Consider the following 21,638-nt stretch of genomic DNA (forward strand, 5'->3'; position numbering starts at 1 on the left):
GACGCGTCCGCCCTCGGGGCCGGGGCGGTCATTTCTCAAATCAACCCCGAAGGCCGGCGTCAACCGTGCTCCTTCTTTTCACGTAAATTCTCTCCAGCCGAGCGGAACTATACGGTAGGGGATAGAGAACTCTTGGCTCTGAAACTAGCACTGCAAGAGTGGAGACACTTGTTGGAAGGAGCGGAACACCGGTTCACGGTCATCACTGATCATAAGAACCTTCTATACCTCCAAGAGGCCCAGCGGCTGAATCCCCGACAGGCCCGGTGGTCATTATTCTTTGCCAGGTTTCACTTTCAATTAGTGTTCCGGGCGGCCTCCCAGAATACCCCGGCAGACGCGCTCTCCTGGGCTTTTGAGGTACCAGAAGAGACTAAGGAGACTCATCCGATGCTAGACCCCGCTTGTGTCAGTGCAGCCACAGGAGAGGTTGCACAAATCCAGAAATTCGTGGCAGCCGCCGATCGGAGAAGGGTTCTGCAATGGGGGCACTCGTCTAGATGGGCCGGGCACTTCGGGTACCAAAAGACACTCCGATTCATCACGAGACATTATCGATGGCCACAGATGAGGCGAGATATCCTCCAGTTTGTTATCTCGTGCCCGGTATGTGCCCGAACCAAGTCAGTAGGAGGACCCCCCGTGGGAGACCTACAACCACTGCCCGTACCGACCAGTCCCTGGTCGGAGATATCCATGGACTTTATCACTGATTTACCTCGTTCCCAGGGACATACCGTGATCTGGGTGGTGATAGATCGGTTCTCTAAAATGGCTCACTTTGTTCCGTTCACGAACCTTCCGTCGGCCGCCTCTCTAGCCCAAGCGTTCATTCACCACATTTTCCGACTACATGGATTACCCACTCGGATCATCAGTGACCGAGGACCCCAATTTACCTCCCGCTTCTGGAGAACTTTGTGCACGGCCTTGGGGGTAGAGAACCACTTTTCATCCGCGTACCATCCTCAAACCAACGGCATGGTGGAGAGGATTAACCAAACCTTGAAAGGGTTCTTACGAGCCTTCGTCAACCAACGACAAGATAACTGGGTTTCTCTACTTCCCTGGGCCGAGGTCGCCTATAACCACAGTGACCACTCATCCTCAGGGCAGTCCCCGTTCTTCCTGGTATATGGGCGACATCCTCGGCTTCCAGGGCCGTTCCCGGCGACTGCCATGAACCCGGCGGGGGATCAAGTCGTAGCCGACCTACAAGAGGTCTGGAAGATGGCTAGGGAACAATTACAGAAGACCGCGACCAAGGACAAGCTCTTTGCTGACCGCCATCGGCGGCCCGCCCCCGTGCTCCAACCAGGACAGAAGGTATGGTTAAGCACGAAACATCTGAGACTTCGAGGGTCTTCTCGAAGACTGGGACCTCGATATGCGGGACCATATGCAATCCAGGAACGAATTGGGCCAGTAACGTATCGATTGCGGTTACCCGGCACCCTACGAGTACATAACGCTTTCCATATCTCGCTATTGAAGAGGTTCCGGGAGTCCGGGTGGCACCCGCCTCCAGCCCAAGAAGAAGATCTCCAGGTGGCCCCGGACCCGGAGTACGAGGTAGGAGAAGTTCTCGACTCAAAGTGGCGGCGGGGAAGACTGTATTATTTGTTATCATGGAAATCTTTTGGCCCCGAAGATAATTCCTGGGAACCCGTGGCGAATGTGCATGCTCCAGACTTGGTCAAAGCCTTCCACGCCCGATATCCGTCCAAACCCGGGCCCCGGAGGAAGGGGTCTTCCGGGGAGGATACTGTCCCGTTCCGGGCCCTTACCTGGCGGTCCGCGGGCCGGAGCGGAAGGCTGGGTCGCCCGTGGGATGCGGGGCGACGGGGGAAGAGTGCCACGGGGATCGCCGCAGCCGCAAGTTGCCCCGAGGCCGGCGATCCAGAAGAACTAACGCCGGCCTCGGAGAAGGAGATCCGCCGGCCAAGATGGCGGCGTCGGCGTCCTCCTCGCTGCAGCGAGACCAGTGAGGAGGCTCCGCCCACTCGCACCGGATTGGCGCATCCGCGCAGGAGCTCCGCCCATCGGACGGGAGGACCAATCCGGCCCTCCGCTGCCGGCCGGGGCGGAGAGGATTGGTTCCAGCTGTTCTCCAGCCAGGACGAGCGGGGGATTTAAACGGAGACACGGGGGGGATCCAGTGCTTCCGTTTTGTTGTTTGAAGCCGTCCTGCTAGCCATTTCCAAGGCTGTGTTTGTTTCTCAAGACAGCTAGCCGTCCTGCTAGCTATTTCCAAGACTGTGTTTGTTTCTCAAGACAGCTAGCCGTCCTGCTAGCTATTTCCAAGACTGTGTTTGTTTCTCAAGACAGCTAGCCGTCCTGCTAGCTATTTCCAAGACTGTGTTTGTTTCTCAAGACAGCTAGCCGTCCTGCTAGCTATTTCCAAGACTGTGTTTGTTTCTCAAGACAGCTAGCCGTCCTGCTAGCTATTTCCAAGACTGTGTTTGTTTCTCAAGACAGCTAGCCGTCCTGCTAGCTATTTCCAAGACTGTGTTTGTTTCTCAAGACAGCTAGCCATCCTGCTAGCTATTTCCAAGACTGTGTTTGTTTCTCAAAACAGCTAGCCGTCCTGCTAGCTATTTCCAAGACTGTGTTTGTTTCTCAAGACAGCTAGCCGCCCTGCTAGCTATTTCCAAGACTGTGTTTGTTCCTGTCGGCAGCTAGCCGCCCTGCTAGCTATTTCCAGTGAGGGCGGGGGTTGTTATTCGTACCAGCCTCGCCGTCCTGCTAGCCACTTCCTCCGACTGGGCCCGTGCCCAGTGCTCAGTTAGCCGCCCGGCTCAGCTACGCTCACCCAGGACTCCGTACCCATATCCAGCCAGGCCAGCCACCACCCCGGGGTTCCAGCAGTCCTGCTAGCCGCCCGCAGCTGAGGGCTCAACCCTCGGTGAACGGCGGTCGCCGCGGGTGAAGATTGGGGTGCTTGGCTTCTTCCTGGGCCTAGGGGAGCTCGGGAAAACTCGAGAGCTCACCAACACCAGAGTGACATCAGAGCCGCGACAGAAGGGGCTCAAAGGGGGCTGACTGAAGAGCCTTAAGAACCACTTGAAGTCTCCAATGAAGACAAATATTGCGGAGAGGGGGACACAGATGAGTGACTCCCTTGAGGAATCACACTATACTAGGGTGAGCAGCCAATGAGGCATTCTGTATCTTGCCTCTATGATATGCCAACACTGCCACCTGAATCTTGAGCGAATTGAGAACCAAGCTTTTTTGGAATCCCTCCTGAAGGAAGGACAAAATCTGAGACAAGGAAGCAAGAAATAGAGAAACACCATTCTGTGCAGACTACAGAGTTACACGGGGACAGAAATCTAACCCATCCCCCACCTCAAGTAATCTCCTTCATCCCAGCCTCTGGCCCGCCCTGCCCTTGCCATGCTGTGGTCACCTTGACCTTCTTCCAAGCCAGATTCTATAAGCAGTAAAAATACCAGTAAAAGTAACATAAATTATTTTCTTCCGTACTCTGCTAAATACCAAATTAAGATACACATATCCATGAACAGCATGTCCCCCTCTCCTCTCCATCCCCTTCTTTCTCATATGCTCTATTTCCCCTTTTCCCTTCCCCACTCCTACGTCCCCTTTACCAATCTTTTTTCTCTCTTCCCTGCACCCGAACTCCCTCCACCCTTTTTAACAAAGAGGTCAGATAAAACAGGAGATATGTGGGCTGAAGCCAGTAAGCGGAGATTGCCGCCACACTGGTTCACACAAAACAATAGCAAACACTATTGAAAACAATAGCAAAAAGATTATTAGAAATAAGGGACTTTTTTTTTTTTTTTACAGTTATACCACACATTCTCCTAAGCAAATTCAGGTTCAATGTAGCTTATGTTTGAAAATGCAGTGAGAAAGAATAATAGAATTCAGTTATATCATGGAAGCAAGTAGATAGATATGTCTGAAACATTTAACAAAGTTGAGATTAGCATCTATACCCAACCGGGTAAGGAAAGTGCATTTTTATAATATACAACTGCAATCCACAAAACAAAAGGAGTAAGTTCCCACATGCCGTCTTTTTCTTTTGATGTAGGCACAGGAAAAAAAAAAGATTTTAAATGCTCCCAGGTTTCAACCTAATTCATGTTTAAATGTGGGATATAAATGTCATAAATAAGTAAATAAATAAATAGATTAATAGACAGAAACTTTGAATGTTGAGCACCTGATTCTCATAACATGATGTCTGTTTTAGTGGCCCTTTACCAGGAAGAAAAAAATCTCTGCACAAATGTAACAGTGCTAGGGTGTCCCTTTAACCAGCCCTTTCAAATGACACACTGATTATGATTTATAACAAATTACTACTTTAGATATGAAAAGTTATTCCGTTATTATACTGCCTCTGTGAACATCCATATGCACAAGCCAGCATGTTTGAAAATATAAGTGAGATTAAATAAAAATGCCATCAACAATAATGAACAACATGGATGCAGCAGCTCATAGCTTTGCTTGCTTTGAGTGTACAGTGATAACGGCTGTGCAAGGAAGAGGAAACAGATACTAACCTTGCTTTTTTACAGTTCCCTCCCTCCTTCCCACATGACTCCAGACCACTCCTCCAGCCCTGGGTGCCCTCCCGGCACATACCTCAAGCCACTCTGGTGGTCTAGTGGCTTCTTCAGGGCAGAAAAGATCCCCCACCTTTTCTGCCCACTGCCGCACCACTTCTTTAAAATGGCTGTCGAGACTTCCAGCGGAGGCCTCACAAGACTTCCGCAGAAGTCTTAGCAGCCATTTTTAAAAAGCAGTGACAACAAGAGGTTCAGCTGCAGCGGGCAGGAATGAGTGAGGATCTTTCCTGCCCCAAAGAATCCACTAGACACCAGAGTGGCTTGAGGTATGTGCAGGGAGGGCACCCTGCAGCTCAGGGGAGGGGAGAGGAGGCAAAGATCGGATCACCATGCATTCCTGCGAGGACCCCACAAGACCTCAATCACGCCCTCTCAAGAGCCAGGCCATAAGACCAAAGTGGGAAGGATTCTCCATAAGTAATGGACCTTGGTGCAATAAGCCTGTCTGTGCAGGAAAAGTAAATAGAGGAGAGATTTGAAAACGGATGAGGTCCACATACCAAGGATGTCTTGGCCAGTCCAGAGCTACGAGAATGACCTTCCAGGGATAACGCGCAATCCTATACAACATCCTTCCCACAAGAGGCCATGGAGGAAACACGTAAATGAGGCCATCCGACGGCCAAGGGTGTACCAGTGCATCCATTCCTAGGGAGTATTTCTCCTTGAAGCGGCTGTAGAATTTGTGTACTTGCATACTGAGTCTGGATGCCATGAGCTCCAGAACTAGAAGGCCCCACTGTGTGGAAATGAGGAGAAATGCAATCTTTGGCAGTTGCCATTCCCCCAGGTCCAGAGACACTCTGCTGATGAAATCCACTTGCGAGTTCAGTGAACCCATTATGCGAGATGCTGAGATCACTGGAATGTTCAATTCTTCCCACTGAAAAAGAACATGTGCCTCCTGGTTTAGAGATGCACTCTTTGTTCCTCCTTGTCTGTTGATGTAAGACATGGCTGCGACATTGTCAGAGAGCAGGCGCACCGGCCTCCCGCAAAGAAGAGGTGCAAAGACAAGTAGAGCTTTCCGGACAGCTCAAAGTTTCAATCTGTTTATGGACCAGGAAGCCTCCACTCTTGACCAGCAGCCCTGTGCAGAGTGGTGGAGATAATGGGTTCCCCATCCAAAGAGGCTGGTATTGGAGGTGAGAACACACCAACTGGGAGTGTGTAAGGGTGAAGGGAGAAACCACCAGGTCAGATCATCTGGCTTGAGGTGTCCACAGCACCAGCTGGTCTAAGTCCCTGAAACCAGAGACCAACAGGTCAACAGGGAAGACTGTAGGGGCCGCATGTGGAACTTTGCATAAGGCAGAACATCCAAAGTTGCCACCATAGAAGAGAGAACCTGAGCATAATCCCAAGCCCACGGGTTAGGGAAGAGAGAGAGAAGCCTGAGAATTTGCTGTTTGAACTTGAGCTGACAATGCTAAGGCCGGAAAACCTTCCTCGGCTGGGTACTGAAGCACACTCCCAGAAATTCCAAAGTCTGGGTGGGAGTAAGATGACTCTTGCTGTAATTCACCACCCAACCCCCAGCCTGTGTATTTCAAAGGTTCTCTTGATAAGAAGGTGCCCAAATTAGTCAATCATCCAGGTAAGATGTACCTGGATCCCCTGCCGGTGAAGAAAGGCTGCCACCACCACCACCATAATTTTTGAAAATGTGCGAGGTGCAGTGGCAAGGCCAAAAGACATGGCCTTGAATTCAAAATGATCACCCAGGATTGCAAACCGGAGAAATTTCTTGTGAGGCCACATTGAGATATGAAAACAAGCCTCCTTGAGGTCCAATGAGGTGAGAATATTGCCTGGCTGGACCAAGGCTATGACAGAAATCTGAGAGACTTGTTCACCCCTCTAAATCAGACGGCAGAAGGGGATATAATTTGGACATACTGCGATCCATCCGGAGGTTAGTATCAGGGGTTTCCCACTGAGCTGTAATAAGCTCCTAAATTCTTTCACAACAAGGTTCAAAAGATAAACTTTGCTTTCTCTACCTCACCACCTCTCCCTCCACTAGTCCGTTCCCCTCTCTCTCCTTCCCTTCATTCCCTTTCCTCCTTTCCTGAAGTTACTATTGAGGAAACTACACTTTTCCTTTCTTCCTCAAAATGTACCACCTGTTCCTCTGATCCCATTCCCACCCACCTTCTTAATGCCATCTCTCCTGCTCTTATTCCTTTTAACTGTCACATTCTCAACCTCTCACTTTCCAGTGCGACCGTCCCTGCTGCCTTTAAACACGCTGTGGTCACAGTTCTCCTTAAGAAGCCTTCACTCGACCCTACTTGTCCCTCTAATTACCGACCCATCTCCCTCCTTCCTTTTCTCTCCAAATTACTTGAGCGTGCTTGTTCACCGCCGCTGCCTTGATTTTCTCTCCTCACATGCTATTCTTGACCCACTACAATCCGGTTTTTGCCCTCTCCACTCAACCGAAACTGCGCTTACTAAAGTCTCCAATGACCTATTACTGGCTAAATCCAGAGGTCAATATTCCATCCTCATTCTTCTTGATCTTTCCGCTGCTTTTGACACTGTCGATCACAGCATACTTCTCGATACCCTGACCTCACTTGGATTCCAGGGCTCTGTCCTTTCCTGGTTCTCTTCCTGCCTCTCCCTCCGCACCTTTAGTGTTCACTCTGGTGGATCCTCTTCTACTTCTATCCCTCTGCCTGTCGGCGTACCTCAGGGTTCTGTTCTTGGTCCCCTCCTCTTTTCTATCTATACTTCTTCCCTTGGTTCATTAATCTCATCCCATGGCTTTTCCTACCATCTCTATGCTGATGACTCCCAAATCTACCTTTCTACCCCTGATATCTCACCTTGCATCCAAACCAAAGTTTCAGCATGCTTGTCTGACATTGCTGTCTGGATGTCTCAACGCCACCTGAAATTAAATATGACCAAAACCGAGCTTCTCATTTTCCCCCCCCCAAACCCACCTCCCCGTTCCCCCCGTTTTCTATTTCTGTTGATGGCTCTCTCATTCTCCCTGTCTCCTCAGCTCGAAACCTTGGGGTCATCTTTGACTCTTCTCTCTCCTTCTCTGCTCATATCCAGCAGATTGCCAAGACCTGTCGTTTCTTTCTTTACAACATCCGTAAAATCCGGCCCTTTCTTTCCGAGCACTCTACCAGAACCCTCATCCACACCCTTGTCACCGCTCGTTTAGACTACTGCAATCTGCTTCTTGCTGGCCTCCCACTTAGTCACCTCTCCCCCCTCCAGTCAGTTCAAAACTCTGCTGCCCGTCTCGTCTTCCGCCAGGGTCGCTTTACTCATACTACCCCTCTCCTCAAGACCCTTCACTGGCTCCCTATCCGTTTTCGCATCCTGTTCAAACTTCTTCTACTAACCTATAAATGTACTCACTCTGCTGCTCCCCAGTATCTCTCCACACTCGTCCTTCCCTATACCCCTTCCCGTGCACTCCGCTCCATGGATAAATCCTTCTTATCTGTTCCCTTCTCCACTACTGCCAACTCCAGACTTCGCGCCTTCTGTCTCGCTGCACCCTACACCTGGAATAAACTTCCTGAGCCCCTACGTCTTGCCCCATCCTTGGCCACCTTTAAATCTAGACTGAAAGCCCACCTCTTTAACATTGCTTTTGACTCGTAACCACTCGCCTCCACCTACCCTCATCTCTTCCTTCCCGTTCACATTAATTGATTTGATTTGCCTACTTTATTTATTTTTTGTCTATTAGATTGTAAGCTCTTTTAGCAGGGACTGTCTTTCTTCTATGTTTGTGCAGCGCTGCGTACGCCTTGTAGCGCTATAGAAATGCTAAATAGTAGTAGTAGTAGTAGTAGTAGTTGCATAGCCTCGTGAATATGGAAAGATGGTAAAATTATTTCTTACCTGATAATTTTCTTTCCATTAGTCCCAACAGATCAATCCAGAGACTTGTGGGTTATGTCCCTCTGCCAGCAGGTGGAGATAGAGAGAACGTCAGAGGTGTACTATATGTGATCTGTGGGACGCTATGGAAACAGGAGGTCTTTTAGTATCTGACATAACAGATGGAGGGTGAGGACTGAGAAGCTGGGGAAGAAATGGTTAAAGCCTCCATAGATTTTGTGATCAACAGAGGCAACTCCGCTATCAAAAACAACCTAGCTACAGTAGAATCATCACCCCCGTCTGCCTCTGAAATGTCCAAGTCAGGGCTATCAGCAGAATTAGGACAGTCGGAATACACAGATAAAACCTCCTCTTAGTCCTGAGGAGGAACATTCTCAAAATTCCACAAAACTGAAAGTTTTCGTTTCTTAGAAAGCTGTTCCTCAAAAGCAACATGAAGGAAAGAAGGAGAGGCAGCTTGAGCCAGCTTTAATAAAAAGGCCTGCTGTAATAAAAGAACAAATTCAGGTGAAAACGGCAGGGCAGAGACTTCTACCCCGCAAAACAAACATCCAGGACATAGTAGCAGGTGAGGAACCCACTGACAAAATGGCCACCAAAGCCTTGCGGAGTGCAGGAGCCACTGGTGCTGAGCCCACCAAAACCATCGGTGTGGGGCTGGATTGAACTCCCGGAGACGGGGAACCAAAGTAGGCAAAAGCAGCATGTCCACAGAAGTAAAGCAAAGCACGCAGGAACTGGTAGCCAAGAGCTTACCCCTGCAGCGCGGACAAGAATTAATAGGTTCAGACATAGAGAATAATAAACATACTCACAGAAAACAACCAGTCTTGTGGCTTCCAAGGCACTGAAGCCCCACAATCTTCCAACAGCACAAACGCTCTCAAAAAGAACCACAGTGGCTGCTTTGGTTTTGTTTTTTTTGTTTTTTTAAGAGTCAGGAGAAAAAGAGAAGGGAAGACTGAGATAAAGAGGTAGAAAGTAGCAATGGGGAAGCAGGAAAGGACCTAGACCACTAGGTTTACACCTGAGGCACAGGATATTCTCAACCCCAAACACAACTGAACCTGCACTCAGGACACAAGGCCACACAGAAGTCACCACAGCACACAGGAGCTGCTGGAGATAGAGAATACTGGCTTAGTCATTAAGCACAGGTGCTTATATGTTTCAACATTTTATTGAAAAATCATCTTGGTATACAAAATCAATCAACTCAATACACAATGAAGTGGCCTATAACAACCCCGCAGCCAGATGAGCTGATTCTTACTGTCTATAGTTTTTCTTAATTTTCACCCCCCCCCCCCCCCCGTCTTATTCTTTCCCCTCCCCTCATTTCCAGGGTTGTATTACCACAGTGACAATGAGTGTGTCTGGGTTTACATTTGTTCATTTACATATAATGCTTTATTCTCTATGCATTCCCAGCCCTTGTATTCTAAGTACAACAATAAACTAAATAACAACTTCTTGTCTGAGAGGGAGCCCTTGTTGCACAGGAGCTTATAAAGGCACAACTCATTAGAGTTCTCTATCTCCACCTGCTGACGGACTGTCACAACCCATTTGTCTGGACTGATCCTTTGGACATAATGGAAGGGTTCTTTTAACACGAGTATTTTTCCAATTAGCAGCAAGTATGCACAGTAAAAGTATCCATGCACTTTGCAATTACAAAGACAACTCAAAATTGTCTCCTAAAGCTACCAGAAAATCAATTTTTCAGTCAGACTCGTTGTCAGTATCTTTTTCTAACAGTTAGTCAGTCATTCATTCTTTTATTTTGCTCAGGTCACAGAACATTTTAATGGTAAAATTATGTATAATCATACCTGATAATTTTCTTTCCATTAATCATAGCTGATCAATCCATAGACTGGTGGGTTGTGTCCATCTACCAGCAGGTGGAGATAGAGAGCAAACTTTTGCCTCCCTATATGTGGTCATGTGCTGCCGGAAACTCCTCAGTATGTCGATATCAAAGCTCCATCCGCAGGACTCAGCACTTAGAGAATTACACCCACGAAGGGACACTCTGCCCAGCTCACCACCGCCGAAACGGGGGAGGGGAATTAACCCAGCTCATCCCCACACAAGTGGGGGAGGGGAATCCGTCCAGCTCATCCCCGCGGAGCGGGGGAGGGACACCACACCCGCCGATGCGGGGGGATCTGGCTTATCCTGCAACCGCAACCGCGGGAGGAGCTGACTGACCCTAACACCGCCGAAGCGGGAGGGGTACAAAGCTGCCCTACAGCCGCACGAAGCGGGAGGGAGTGCCGGCAGAATTTATGTCTCAATCCAGCCCCGTAAAACGGAGGGGAGAGGAATGCAGCAGCTCACTGTAACACAAACTCGTCTCAACTCTTGAAGAATCCAAGTGAAAGAACTTGAACACGAAGTCTTTCTGAAATAACTGAAGACTAAACTTGACCCTGAAATGCAACCAGAATAAAAACAGAACAGATATCTGGGAGGGGCTATGGATTGATCAGCTATGATTAATGGAAAGAAAATTATCAGGTATGATTATACATAATTTTACCTTCCATATCATCAAGCTGATCAATCCATAGACTGGTGGGATGTACCGAAGCAGTACTCACCCAGGGCGGGACATTGAAATCCCTGACCTCAACACTGAAGCTCCAAACCGGGCCTCCGCCCGTGCAGCCACAGTCAAACGGTAATGCTTGGAGAATGTATGAGCCGAAGCCCAAGTTGCCGCCTTGCATATCTCTTCCAAGGAGACGGATCCGGCCTCTGCCATCGAGGCCGCCTGAGCTCTCGTGGAGTGAGCCTTCAGCTGGATAGGCGGCACCTTCCCCGCGGCCACATAAGCCGCTGCAATGGCTTCCTTGACCCATCTTGCCACTGTAGGCTTAGCAGCCTGCAGACCCTTACGAGGACCTGCAAACAGGACAAACAGATGATCCGATTTCCGGAAATCATTGGTCACTTCCAAGTATCTGAAGATGACTCGTCTCACATCCAGATATTTAAGAGCAGAGTACTCCTCTGGGTAGTCCTCCCTACGAAAGGAAGGGAGACAGAGCTGCTGATTCACATGGAAGCGAGAAACAATCTTGGGCAGGAAGGAAGGCACTGTGCGAATAGTCACTCCTGCCTCAGTGAACTGCAGAAAAGGCTCTCGACATGAGAGCGCCTGGAGCTCGGAAACTCTTCTGGCTGAAGTGATAGCCACCAAAAAGACTGCTTTCAACGTCAGGTCTTTCAGAGATGCCCTCGACAAGGGTTCAAAAGGCGGCTTCTGCAATGCTCTTAGCACCAGGTTGAGATTCCACGCAGGCACCACTGAGTGCAGAGGAGGGCGCAGGTGATTAACTCCCTTGAGAAAGCGCACCACATCTGGCTGCGAAGCCAGGGAAGCACCCTTCAGGCGGCCCCTGAAGCAAGCCAGAGCCGCTACCTGGACTTTAAGGGAACTGAGCGACAGGCCTTTCTCCAGGCCTTCTTGCAGGAACGCCAACACTGAAGAAATTGGAGCAGTGAAGGGAGAAAGTGAGCTCTCTTCACACCATGCTGCAAAGATACGCCAAACCCTGGCGTAAGCAGTAGAAGTAGAGCGTTTCCTCGCTCTCAGCATAGTGGCGATGACCTTGTCTGAGAAGCCCTTCTTCCTCAGACGCTGCCGCTCAATAGCCAGGCCGTAAGACCAAAGGGAGAGGGATCCTCCATCACCACGGGACCCTGATGTAACCGGCCCTGCTCCACTGACAGCCGCAGAGGATCGTCGACTGAGAGCCTGATCAAGTCCGCATACCAGGGACGTCTGGGCCAATCCGGACCCACCAGGATTACCCTGCCGGGATGCTTTGCCACCCGGTCTAGCACCCTGCCCAACATGGGCCAGGGCGGGAACACATAGAGGAGCTCTTGTGTCGGCCACTGTTGGAGAAGAGCATCTACTCCCAGGGATCGAGGGTCCCGTCCTCTGCTGAAAAAGCGCGGCACTTGGCAATTGGCCGATGACGCCATCAGATCTAGGCTCGGCTGGCCCCAGCGCTTCGTGATGTCCAAGAACGCCTGAGCAGATAGTTGCCACTCTCCGGGCTCCAAGGTATGGCGACTGAGAAAGTCCGCCTTGACATTCATGACTCCGGCAATGTGGGCCGCTGAAAGCTGCTCCAGGTTCGCTTCCGCCCACTGGCAAAGACTCATAGCCTCCTTGGCTAGAGGGGCGCTCTTGGTACCTCCCTGGCGGTTGATATAGGCCACAGCCGTGGCATTGTCCGACAGGACCCGTACAGGCTACAACACCAGTACCGGGATGAACTCCAATAACACCAACCGAATGGCTCTGAGTTCCAGGAGGTTGATAGACCACTTGCCTCTGCAGGAGACTAGAGCCCCTGCGCTGTCCTTCCCAAGCAGTGGGCTCCCCAGCCCATCAAAGAGGCGTCTGTCGTGACGACAATCCACTCCGGGGTCACCAGAGGCAATCCTGCAGACAACTTGTCTGTCTGTGTCCACCAGCTCAGCGCCTTGCGCACTGCTGGGTCCACGGGAAGGCGCACAGCATAATCCTCCGACATCGGAGTCCAGCGCAGCAGCAGAGATAGCTGTAGTGGTCTCATATGAGCCCTGGCCCAGGGCACTACTTCCATCGTGGCCGTCATAGAGCCCAACAGCTGCACGTAGTCCCAAGCCCGAATAGGAGAGGCTACTAGGAACTAGTCCACCTGAGCCTGAAGCTTGACAATCCGATTGTCTGGCAGGAACACTCTGCCCACTTGGGTGTCGAATCGAACTCCCAGATACTCCAGGGACTGAGTCGGGCGCAGCTGGCTCTTCTTCCAGTTGATGATCCATCCCAGGGAGCTCACAAGAGCAACTACCCGGTCCATAGCTTTGCCGCACTCTGCATAAGAGGGGGCTCGGATCAACCAGTCGTCCAGATAAGGATGGACTTGTACTCCTTCCTTTAGCAGGAAGGCCGCTATGACCCCCATTACTTTGGAAAAGGTCCGCGGAGCAGTAGCCAACCCGAAAGGGAGGGCTCTGAACTGGAAGTGTCGTCTCAGGACTGTAAAACGCAGAAAGCGTTGGAGAGGAGGCCAGATGGGAATATGCAGGTACGCTTCCTTGATGTCCAAGGAAGCCAAGAACTCTCCTGCCTTCACTGCCGCTATAACAGAGCGGAGAGTCTCCATGCGAAAGTGCCTCACTTTCCAGGCCCGATTGACCCCTTTGAGGTCGAGGATAGGCCGGACAGAACCTCCTTTCTTTGGAACCACAAAGTAAATGGAGTAACGTCCCTTGCCAATCTGATTTTTTGGCACCGGAACGACCGCACCCAGGCGGATCAGGTTGTCCAAGGTCTGCTGCACTGCCACAGCTTGACCGGAGACTTGCAGGGAGAGAGTACAAACCCGTCTCTTAAGGGTTGGCAGAACTCTAGCTTGTAGCCGTCTCTGATGACTTCCAGCACCCACGCGTCTGAAGTTATAGTGGTCCACTCGCCCAGAAACGAGGACAGCCGTCCTCCAATCTGCACTGGGGCGTGGACCAAGGCCCCGTCATTGGGTACGAGACCCTGGGGGAGGACCGGAGGGAGCACCTCCGGGACGGCGGTCTCTGCGAAAGGAATGCTGCTTGGGGGAGAAATTCCTCTTGAAGGAAGAGGGGGCAGAGGAACCCGACTTGCCCGGGCGGTACCGACGGGCTTCCAGCAACCGTCCTCTGGAGGTACCGGGACGAGTACTAGCCCGAGCCCTGACCTCTGGTAATTTCTTGCCCTTAGACGTGCCGAGATCGGTCACGATTTTGTCCAGCTCGACCCCAAAGAGCAGCTTGCCTTTAAAAGGCAATCTAGCCAGGCGGGATTTAGAGGCGTGGTCAGCAGACCAATGTTTCAGCCAAAGCCACCGCCGCGCAGAGACTGTCTGAGCCATGCCTTTAGCTGAGGCTCTCAAGACATCATACAGCAAGTCTGCCAAATAGGCTAAGCCCGATTCCAGGGCCGGCCAATCAGCCCTCAAGGAAAGATCCGAGGGGAAAGCCCGCTGCACCATAGTCAGGCACGCCCTGGCCACATAGGAGCCGCAAACTGAGGCCTGCAAACTTAAAGCAGCTGCCTCAAAGGACGACCTTAAGGCCGCCTCCAATCTTCTGTCTTGGGCGTCCTTTAGGGCCGTGCCACCTTCCACCGGCAACGCCGTTTTCTTAGTCACCGCAGTGATTAAAGAATCCACGGTAGGCCACAGATAGGCCTCACGTTCACTCACAGCCAAAGGATAGAGGCGGGACATAGCCCTAGCCACTTTAAGGCTCGTTTCCGGGACATCCCATTGAGCCGCAATTAAGGTGTGCATGGCATCATGCACGTGGAAGGATCTAGGCGGGCGCTTCGTCCCCAGCATAATGGCAGAGCCAACAGGGGCTGAGGGAGAGACGTCCTCCGGAGAGGAAATCTTCAAAGTGTCCATGGCCTGTAAAAACAGGTTGGGCAAATCCTCTGGGCTAAAAAGCCGCGCTGCAGAGGGGTCATCCGCTCCATCCGAGCGGGGATCTATCTCCTCCAAGGAATCCGCAAAGGACCGTTGGGAGACCTCAGACACGCTGCCCTCATCTACATCGGAGGAGGCAAAGTCCTCCAAGGCCTGGAAATCAACCCGAGGGCGTTTACCTCTGGGAACCTCAACCTCTTTATCAGAAGAGGGAGCAGGGGCAGCGTTTGCATGAGGAAAGCCTGATGCAGCAGCAAAACAACTCGGGGGAGAAACCCCCCAGACTGTGCACTTCCGCAGCCTGGGCAACAGCCCTAGACGCACTCTCAACCGGCGCTCGCAATAGCGGGGGAGAGACATGCTGCGCATCCAAAATGGCGTCCGGCGCGAAACTCCGCGAAGGAGCTGCGCGGGAAGAACGGCGCTTAACTTTAGCCGCTTGTGCCGTCGCCCAAATTAAGGGCGTTCATGGCATTAATGTCTCCAACCTCAAGGGCGGCCCACGAAGAAGCCGTCCGAGCCGCGTGGCCGGCCAAGATGGCGGAGGCGAGGAGCGGGGGATGGGCGTTTATGGTGGGAAAAAACCGCCACGCCGGAGGAACGACCGGGACATTCATCGGTCACTAAACTGTCACCCATCAAGGGCGAATCAGGTTGTAAAACCCCCCGCATCCCCTCTAGAAGCGCTCCAGCGATCCGGGGAGCGACCCTTTGCGCCCTCGCCCTCCGACGCCATATGCCACGAGGAGAAGAATCGGGGAACCCCCTGCCCGCTATAAAAAGGTAAAATTACCTGCTTGCCGCTCCGAGCTGTAACGAACTGGTGTCCCAGTGAGTAGCTGCAATGAACGTTTAAAGAAACGTCGAATTAAACGCCTTTAAAGACGTTTAAAATTTTTTTTTTTTTTTTTTAAACGGAGCCAGCGGGAGGGGGGAGAAAAGGAGGGACCTGGCACCACCAGGTTTGCACTTGCTCAAAAGAGCCCTCAACCCCAGGCCTCAACAAAACCTAAGGATTAGGCTTGGAGGCCTAGCCAGAGCTGCTGCTGTGTGTGACCACCACCTGCTGAGATAGAGAACATACTGGGGAGTTTCCGGCAGCACATGACCACATATAGGGAGGCAAAAGTTTGCTCTCTATCTCCACCTGCTGGTAGATGGACACAACCCACCAGTCTATGGATTGATCAGCTTGATGATATGGAAGTTCTATTTTCCTATTAAAAAGCATAAAATATGTAATGCTTTATTTATTTCACAAACATGTATAGCCCTTCAATCCAGAAAACAATTACTCCTCTTGCTAGATTTCTGAACATCAATATTCTTTGCACATACCATTTATGAATGGTGGAAGATTATGATTGTTTACTGTACCCCCCCCCCCCCCCCCCCCACTGTATGCTGAAAGTAGAGGGTTATAAGTCTTTGAATTAAATTAAAACTAATTAGTGGCCCAACAAATGATTACACAGAGACATTCTCATAAAGTGTAACAGGAAACAGAAGCTCAATATCAATCTTCATGAAAAAAAAACAAAACTAGAACAAACACACTCAGAATCTAATATCATATATCTGAAAACAGTGCTGCTATTTAATCTGTATACAATTGTTTCTTAGCCTATTATATTTTCACAGCTTCATTCCCACTGTGCTTTAACTTTCTTTGTGTTCCTGAAGTATTAAACTAGAAGGCACTATCTACATTCATATTTCTATTAATTTCTTACAAAGGCATGAGGAGAGTCATCACACTTTATATTCAAGGTAAAAGTTTTTGAATCTGAGAATGGCTATAAATATATTTCTAGTTTTCTTTAAGAAGGAAAACATGGATGGAGACAAGAGTTAAGGGAACGGTTTGCTCAAGTGAAAGGAGCTCTAAGACAAACAGAGGGGTACAGCAATGGCGTAGGGGACTTGGGTATTCTGCTTTCTCCTGGTAAACCCCTTCCATGTGAAATTCCTTACTTGCTTCTATCTGGTTAGACTACTCCTATCCTAAATTCAAGACTCTCCTGAAGATTTCTTCTGTTTGAAAAAGCCTTTTCTACCCATCTTGGTCAAGGGGAGCCGCCCCCCCCCCCCCACCCCCCGAGTCCACTAGCTTCCAGCTCTGACCTCTCCCTTCCTTGTTCCCCTTTCCTCAGCCTCCTTCTGCTATTTTTATAATTATTGGCGTTCCTTTCTTAATTATTTTTAATAGTTTTATACATTGCTTTGTTATCTTTGTGCTGAAAGGCAAGTCAGTCCCAATAAATCAAATCAAATTTTGGCAGAATTGTCACTGTGAATATTTGATATTGAAATAAGTATTGATGTACTTGAGCAAATATGTTGGAAATAAAGATTCACAATAGATTATTTTTTTTTAAAAGGAAAGCATGATGGTTAATAAAATTCTAGTACCCTGGTGCACTAACTTCCACTGTCCTAATTCCCTGTTCTGTGCAGCAGGGTCTCTTTCATTACCTCCAACAAAGTGATAGCACCAGTAAAGTCCCTTTGCACCAACAGCTCTTCTAGTTTTGGTATCTTCTTGCCTTTTTTCTTGCGTTTATCACTCTGCTGCTGGTCACCACCCACAGCAGGCTTTGCTCTTGAAAGCATCTGTACAGAGAAAACAAAAAAGAATATGAACAGGATTCCATCCTAGCTGCTCCCCAGAAAGACTGTGAATCTACTTCTCTCTGTGCAGTTATACCTGAATGTACACTGCTTCGATACTGCAGGTGGTATATAAGAAATAAGAAAAAAAAAGAAGAGAGAAAATATCCGACACAAAAATTTAGCTGTAGAGCGACACAGAACATCTGGACATCATGGTCTGAGCAGACAGTTGTGAATCTCAGGACCCTTTTTAATTTCACTTTGTGTAACTTTGAGCAAGCTACTTAAGATCACTGTGCTCAAATAAATTTAGCACCTACAAAAAAGGGGTCATTATATTCATATGGATTATCCTGAACACCGTATTACTTATTAGGGGATCAAATCACCCCATTTAGGGCTAGCAAATAGACCATGGAGAAGAGTTATTAAGAAGAATATGAAAACCTATGCTGATGCTAAGGAGGCCAAAACTTAACAATAAGGAAAGCATGAAGCACTTGGGATCCACCAAGCTCTCATTTGAGAACAATGCCCTGAAAAGCGAGAGGGATGGAGGAGGCACCCTCCTAGGGTGAGTTGAGCAATACTATTTCAACTGAAACTTATGGGGGTACCCAATTCTAAGCTATATTTTAAATCAGCACAATTGCGAATTGTGGCAGGTTGGCTGCAGGACAGTTTAAAGAAATGGACTTGTTGGGAACAAGCATGGGTGGGCTCCACTCCCTTATGGGCGGTTCTCTGGCTCCCACAGAAAGATCTCCTGTAAATAATTCGGGTGACTCCACTAGGAGTTAATTATCCCCTACATATTTGGTGTCGAACATGTGAGAAGCTTTTTCTGGAGAGGAGGTATCACTAACAGCTGTGCAATTTGCTCCTTCCTTTGGTCTAGGGCTTAGAGACCCAGGCCAAGATGCACTAAAAAAATCGTTAAAGCCCTTCCCTTACCGATTCCTTAGTGAATCGGTAAGGGACGGGCATGCATCAAGGAAATTGCATGCAAATGAGTTGGTCGCTGCTAGCTCATTTGCATGGGATTTCCTTCCAAGCCAGTCGGCCAGCTGAGCATGCACAGAGCAGCCAAGCGTTATGCTGGCAGCTCTGCGCATGCCAAGGACGTCCTTTATGGACATCCTTCCTTCACAACAAGAAGTGCCGCTTGGACGTCCTTTATGGACGTCCTTCCTTCACAACAAGAAGTGCCAAGCGGATCGCTTCACTGTGGTTTCTGCCAAGCATGGCTGCCGCAAAGAGAGTGTCAGCAAAGCTTCCCGGAGAAGCCAAGCTCCCTCCTCCCTCCTCACCCAGCTGCTCCCTACCTTCCGTGTGGCAGCTAGAAGCAGTGAGCCACATACGTTTAATCTGACTTCTCTAAACTGACTGCAATTTCGAGGAGATGCACCCCGTTTAAAGCATGTAGCCCTTCCCTTGGAGAAAGCCGCAAACGTCCAAGTGCTCGTCAGGGACGTCCTTTTTTGTTTTAGTGAAGGGCGTCCATGTTTGGCACTTTTTAGAAGGACGTCCCTGACGAGCAGGACGGGCTTTTCTTCAAACTCAAGGGTGCTTGGTTATGCCTCTCCTCCAGGTCTCTCTCAGCCAATCACAGCGCGTTTAGCTGTCACTGGTGTCAGCTAAACGCGCTGTGATTGGCTGAGAGGCCGTGGGGGGGGGGGGGGGGCTCACAATCGTCCAGTAGCAAAACATCCAGCGAAGGTAGAGGAAGTAAGAAGGACATTTACCAAAACCACTTCCCAGGTTCTGGCACTGATCCACATTCTGCGAGGTCAGAATCTGGTTCTGATCTTCCTCCCTCCATATACGAGCCCCATCCTCTCCTCTCCCCACCCCCTCCTTTTCAGCCTTTGCCTTAACACAAGGGGAGCCTGGAGGCAATGGGGTAGCAGTGCTCTGCTTATACTGACCAGGCAAGAGGTGCTAGAACAACATCAACCTCATTATCAACCCTTTGCCAGGGGGGGTCACAGAGGCAGAAATCGCATTATTAATACTTTTCCAAGCAGGATCTCAGCATTAGCAAAAGTTGGAGACGCACAAGTGACTCACCCGAGTTGGAACCCAAGAGGAAATGAATTGCACGACAGCCAAGTATTATTGAGACTACTGCAAATGTCCAAGTGCTCATCAGGGACATCCTTTTATGGTTTTGTGAGTGAAGGACGTCCATGTTAGGCACTTTAGAAGGACGTCCCTGACGAGAACTTGGACATTTTTTTTTCAGATTGTCGTCTGTTTTTGGAGCTTGTTGTTCAGCTCTGCAAAAATTTTTTTTCCTTCCGATTCCCTCACAGCAGCCCCAACGAGAGGTGCAGACCTCCAGTTAGGTTTTCCACAGTAAGGAGATTACAATACGAATTTTACTCATTATAATACTAATTTGCTCATCTGCATTCTGTTTTCGTTAGCTGCTACCGTGACAGGACAATGCCCTTTTGTGCATGTCCTGGTTTATTACTTGCACGTTAAACTGGCTAGAACCAGTTTAAAACCCACCTTGCTAGCACGTTAATTTTAGTGCATCTGACCCCCAGTTTATAAACGATGGGCTTGCAATGGCTTGCGTACCCTTGAACAGATTTGGGAGGAGGGCGAATTTGTTTGGGTTTTTTTTTACAGACCTTCAGGATGAATATGGGGCAGTCCCAAGAGAGATATTCCAGTATTGGCAGATTTATATCCAAGGTAAAGCTCTGGGAGAGCTAAGCCTCAAAGAAACATTATTAGAGCAGGCACTGAGGGGAGGGAGGCAAGGGTATTATTACTCATTTATGTTTAGGTTTATTGCTTTATACTACTCCCCTACAGGAGTATGTTTCCAAATGGGAACAGGACCTGGGTGAGTCTTTTTTTTTTTTTTGTTACATTTGTACCCCGCGCATTCCCACTCATGGCAGGCTCAATGCGGCTTACATGGGGCAATGGAGGATTAAGTGACTTGCCCAGAGTCACAAGGAGCTGCCTGTGCCTGAAGAGGGAATCGAACTCAGTTCCTCAGTTACCCAGGACCAGTCCACCACCCCAACCACTAGGCCACTCCTCCACTCCTCATGGAGAAATGGGAAAAGAATTTTCAATACTTGTTCAAGGTTTCTATTGCTAGCAATTTGGTTGAGAATGGTTTTGATATTTTACCAATGGTATTATACCCCAGTAAAGCTTAAGATGTTCCCCTCAGCTTTGATGACCTGTTGGAGGAATTGCAGGGATTGAGGCAACTTTTTTCATATCTGATGGACCTGCCATTTGGTTCAACCTTATTGGACTTCAGTATACTTTTCAAAGTGTCCAAAACAGAATAAGCCTTATCCAAGAACAGCAGAATGTAGCTTGCTTCATCTGAAACCTTTGGAAATCAAGGTTGAGCACCATAAGCTGGTAACATAGCTCTTTTCAGCTAGTAAATTGGCTTTAGCAGACGCGTGGAAGCAGTCTAGTTTGACTTCCATATCCCGGATCCTACAGAAATTGAACTATAATTTTTCAAATGTCTAAGTTGATAGCGTTGAGGCACAGATACTTGGTTAACTTCTATGGGGTTTGGCAGCCTTATGAAACCTGGAGAGCTGCACATCATCTGGCATGTTCATAAGGAGATTTTTTTTATGCAGCAACCTTGCTATCCAGGTTTATTTTTCTGATACCACTGCTGTCCTGGGAAGGGAAAATTAGGTTCTTACATTGGTAATTTTATTTCCTTTAGTCACAGCAGATGAATCCATTACGAATGGGTTGAGTCCACCTACCAGCAGGGGGAGATAGAGAACACTGAAAACCATAGTGCCTCTAGGACGGCTAGCTCCATCTGCCTCTCAGTATTTTGAAGCTTCCAAAGCAGTGTTAAACCGCAAAGTAGCATAACATCAACTTTCCTCACAGCGAACGAACGCCCCAGAACAGGAGCAATAACACAAAGGAGGGACGAACTCAACCTCCTGTAGTAGAACAGAACTCCTGAAGACTGTTTTCCAACTTCTCCCAATGAGGGAACATGTCTGCAGGAAAAACTGAACACAAAACAGAGTCAATCAGGGAGGGATCA

The 21,638-nt window shown here is 49.2% G+C and overlaps 1 protein-coding gene across 1 annotated transcript in view; it reads right to left on the reverse strand.

The window, feature by feature from the left end:
* TTC26 (tetratricopeptide repeat domain 26) overlaps nt 1-21,638 on the reverse strand; it is a 391,044-nt gene that overhangs the window by 357,538 nt on the left and 11,868 nt on the right. The window contains exon 2 of the mRNA XM_030207127.1: nt 17,438-17,575. Within this exon, the coding sequence (XP_030062987.1) occupies nt 17,438-17,575 (138 nt within the window). The remainder of the gene's footprint in view (nt 1-17,437; nt 17,576-21,638) is intronic.

This window comes from Microcaecilia unicolor, chromosome 1 (assembly GCF_901765095.1).
Source record: "Microcaecilia unicolor chromosome 1, aMicUni1.1, whole genome shotgun sequence".
Lineage (NCBI taxonomy): Eukaryota > Metazoa > Chordata > Amphibia > Gymnophiona > Siphonopidae > Microcaecilia > Microcaecilia unicolor.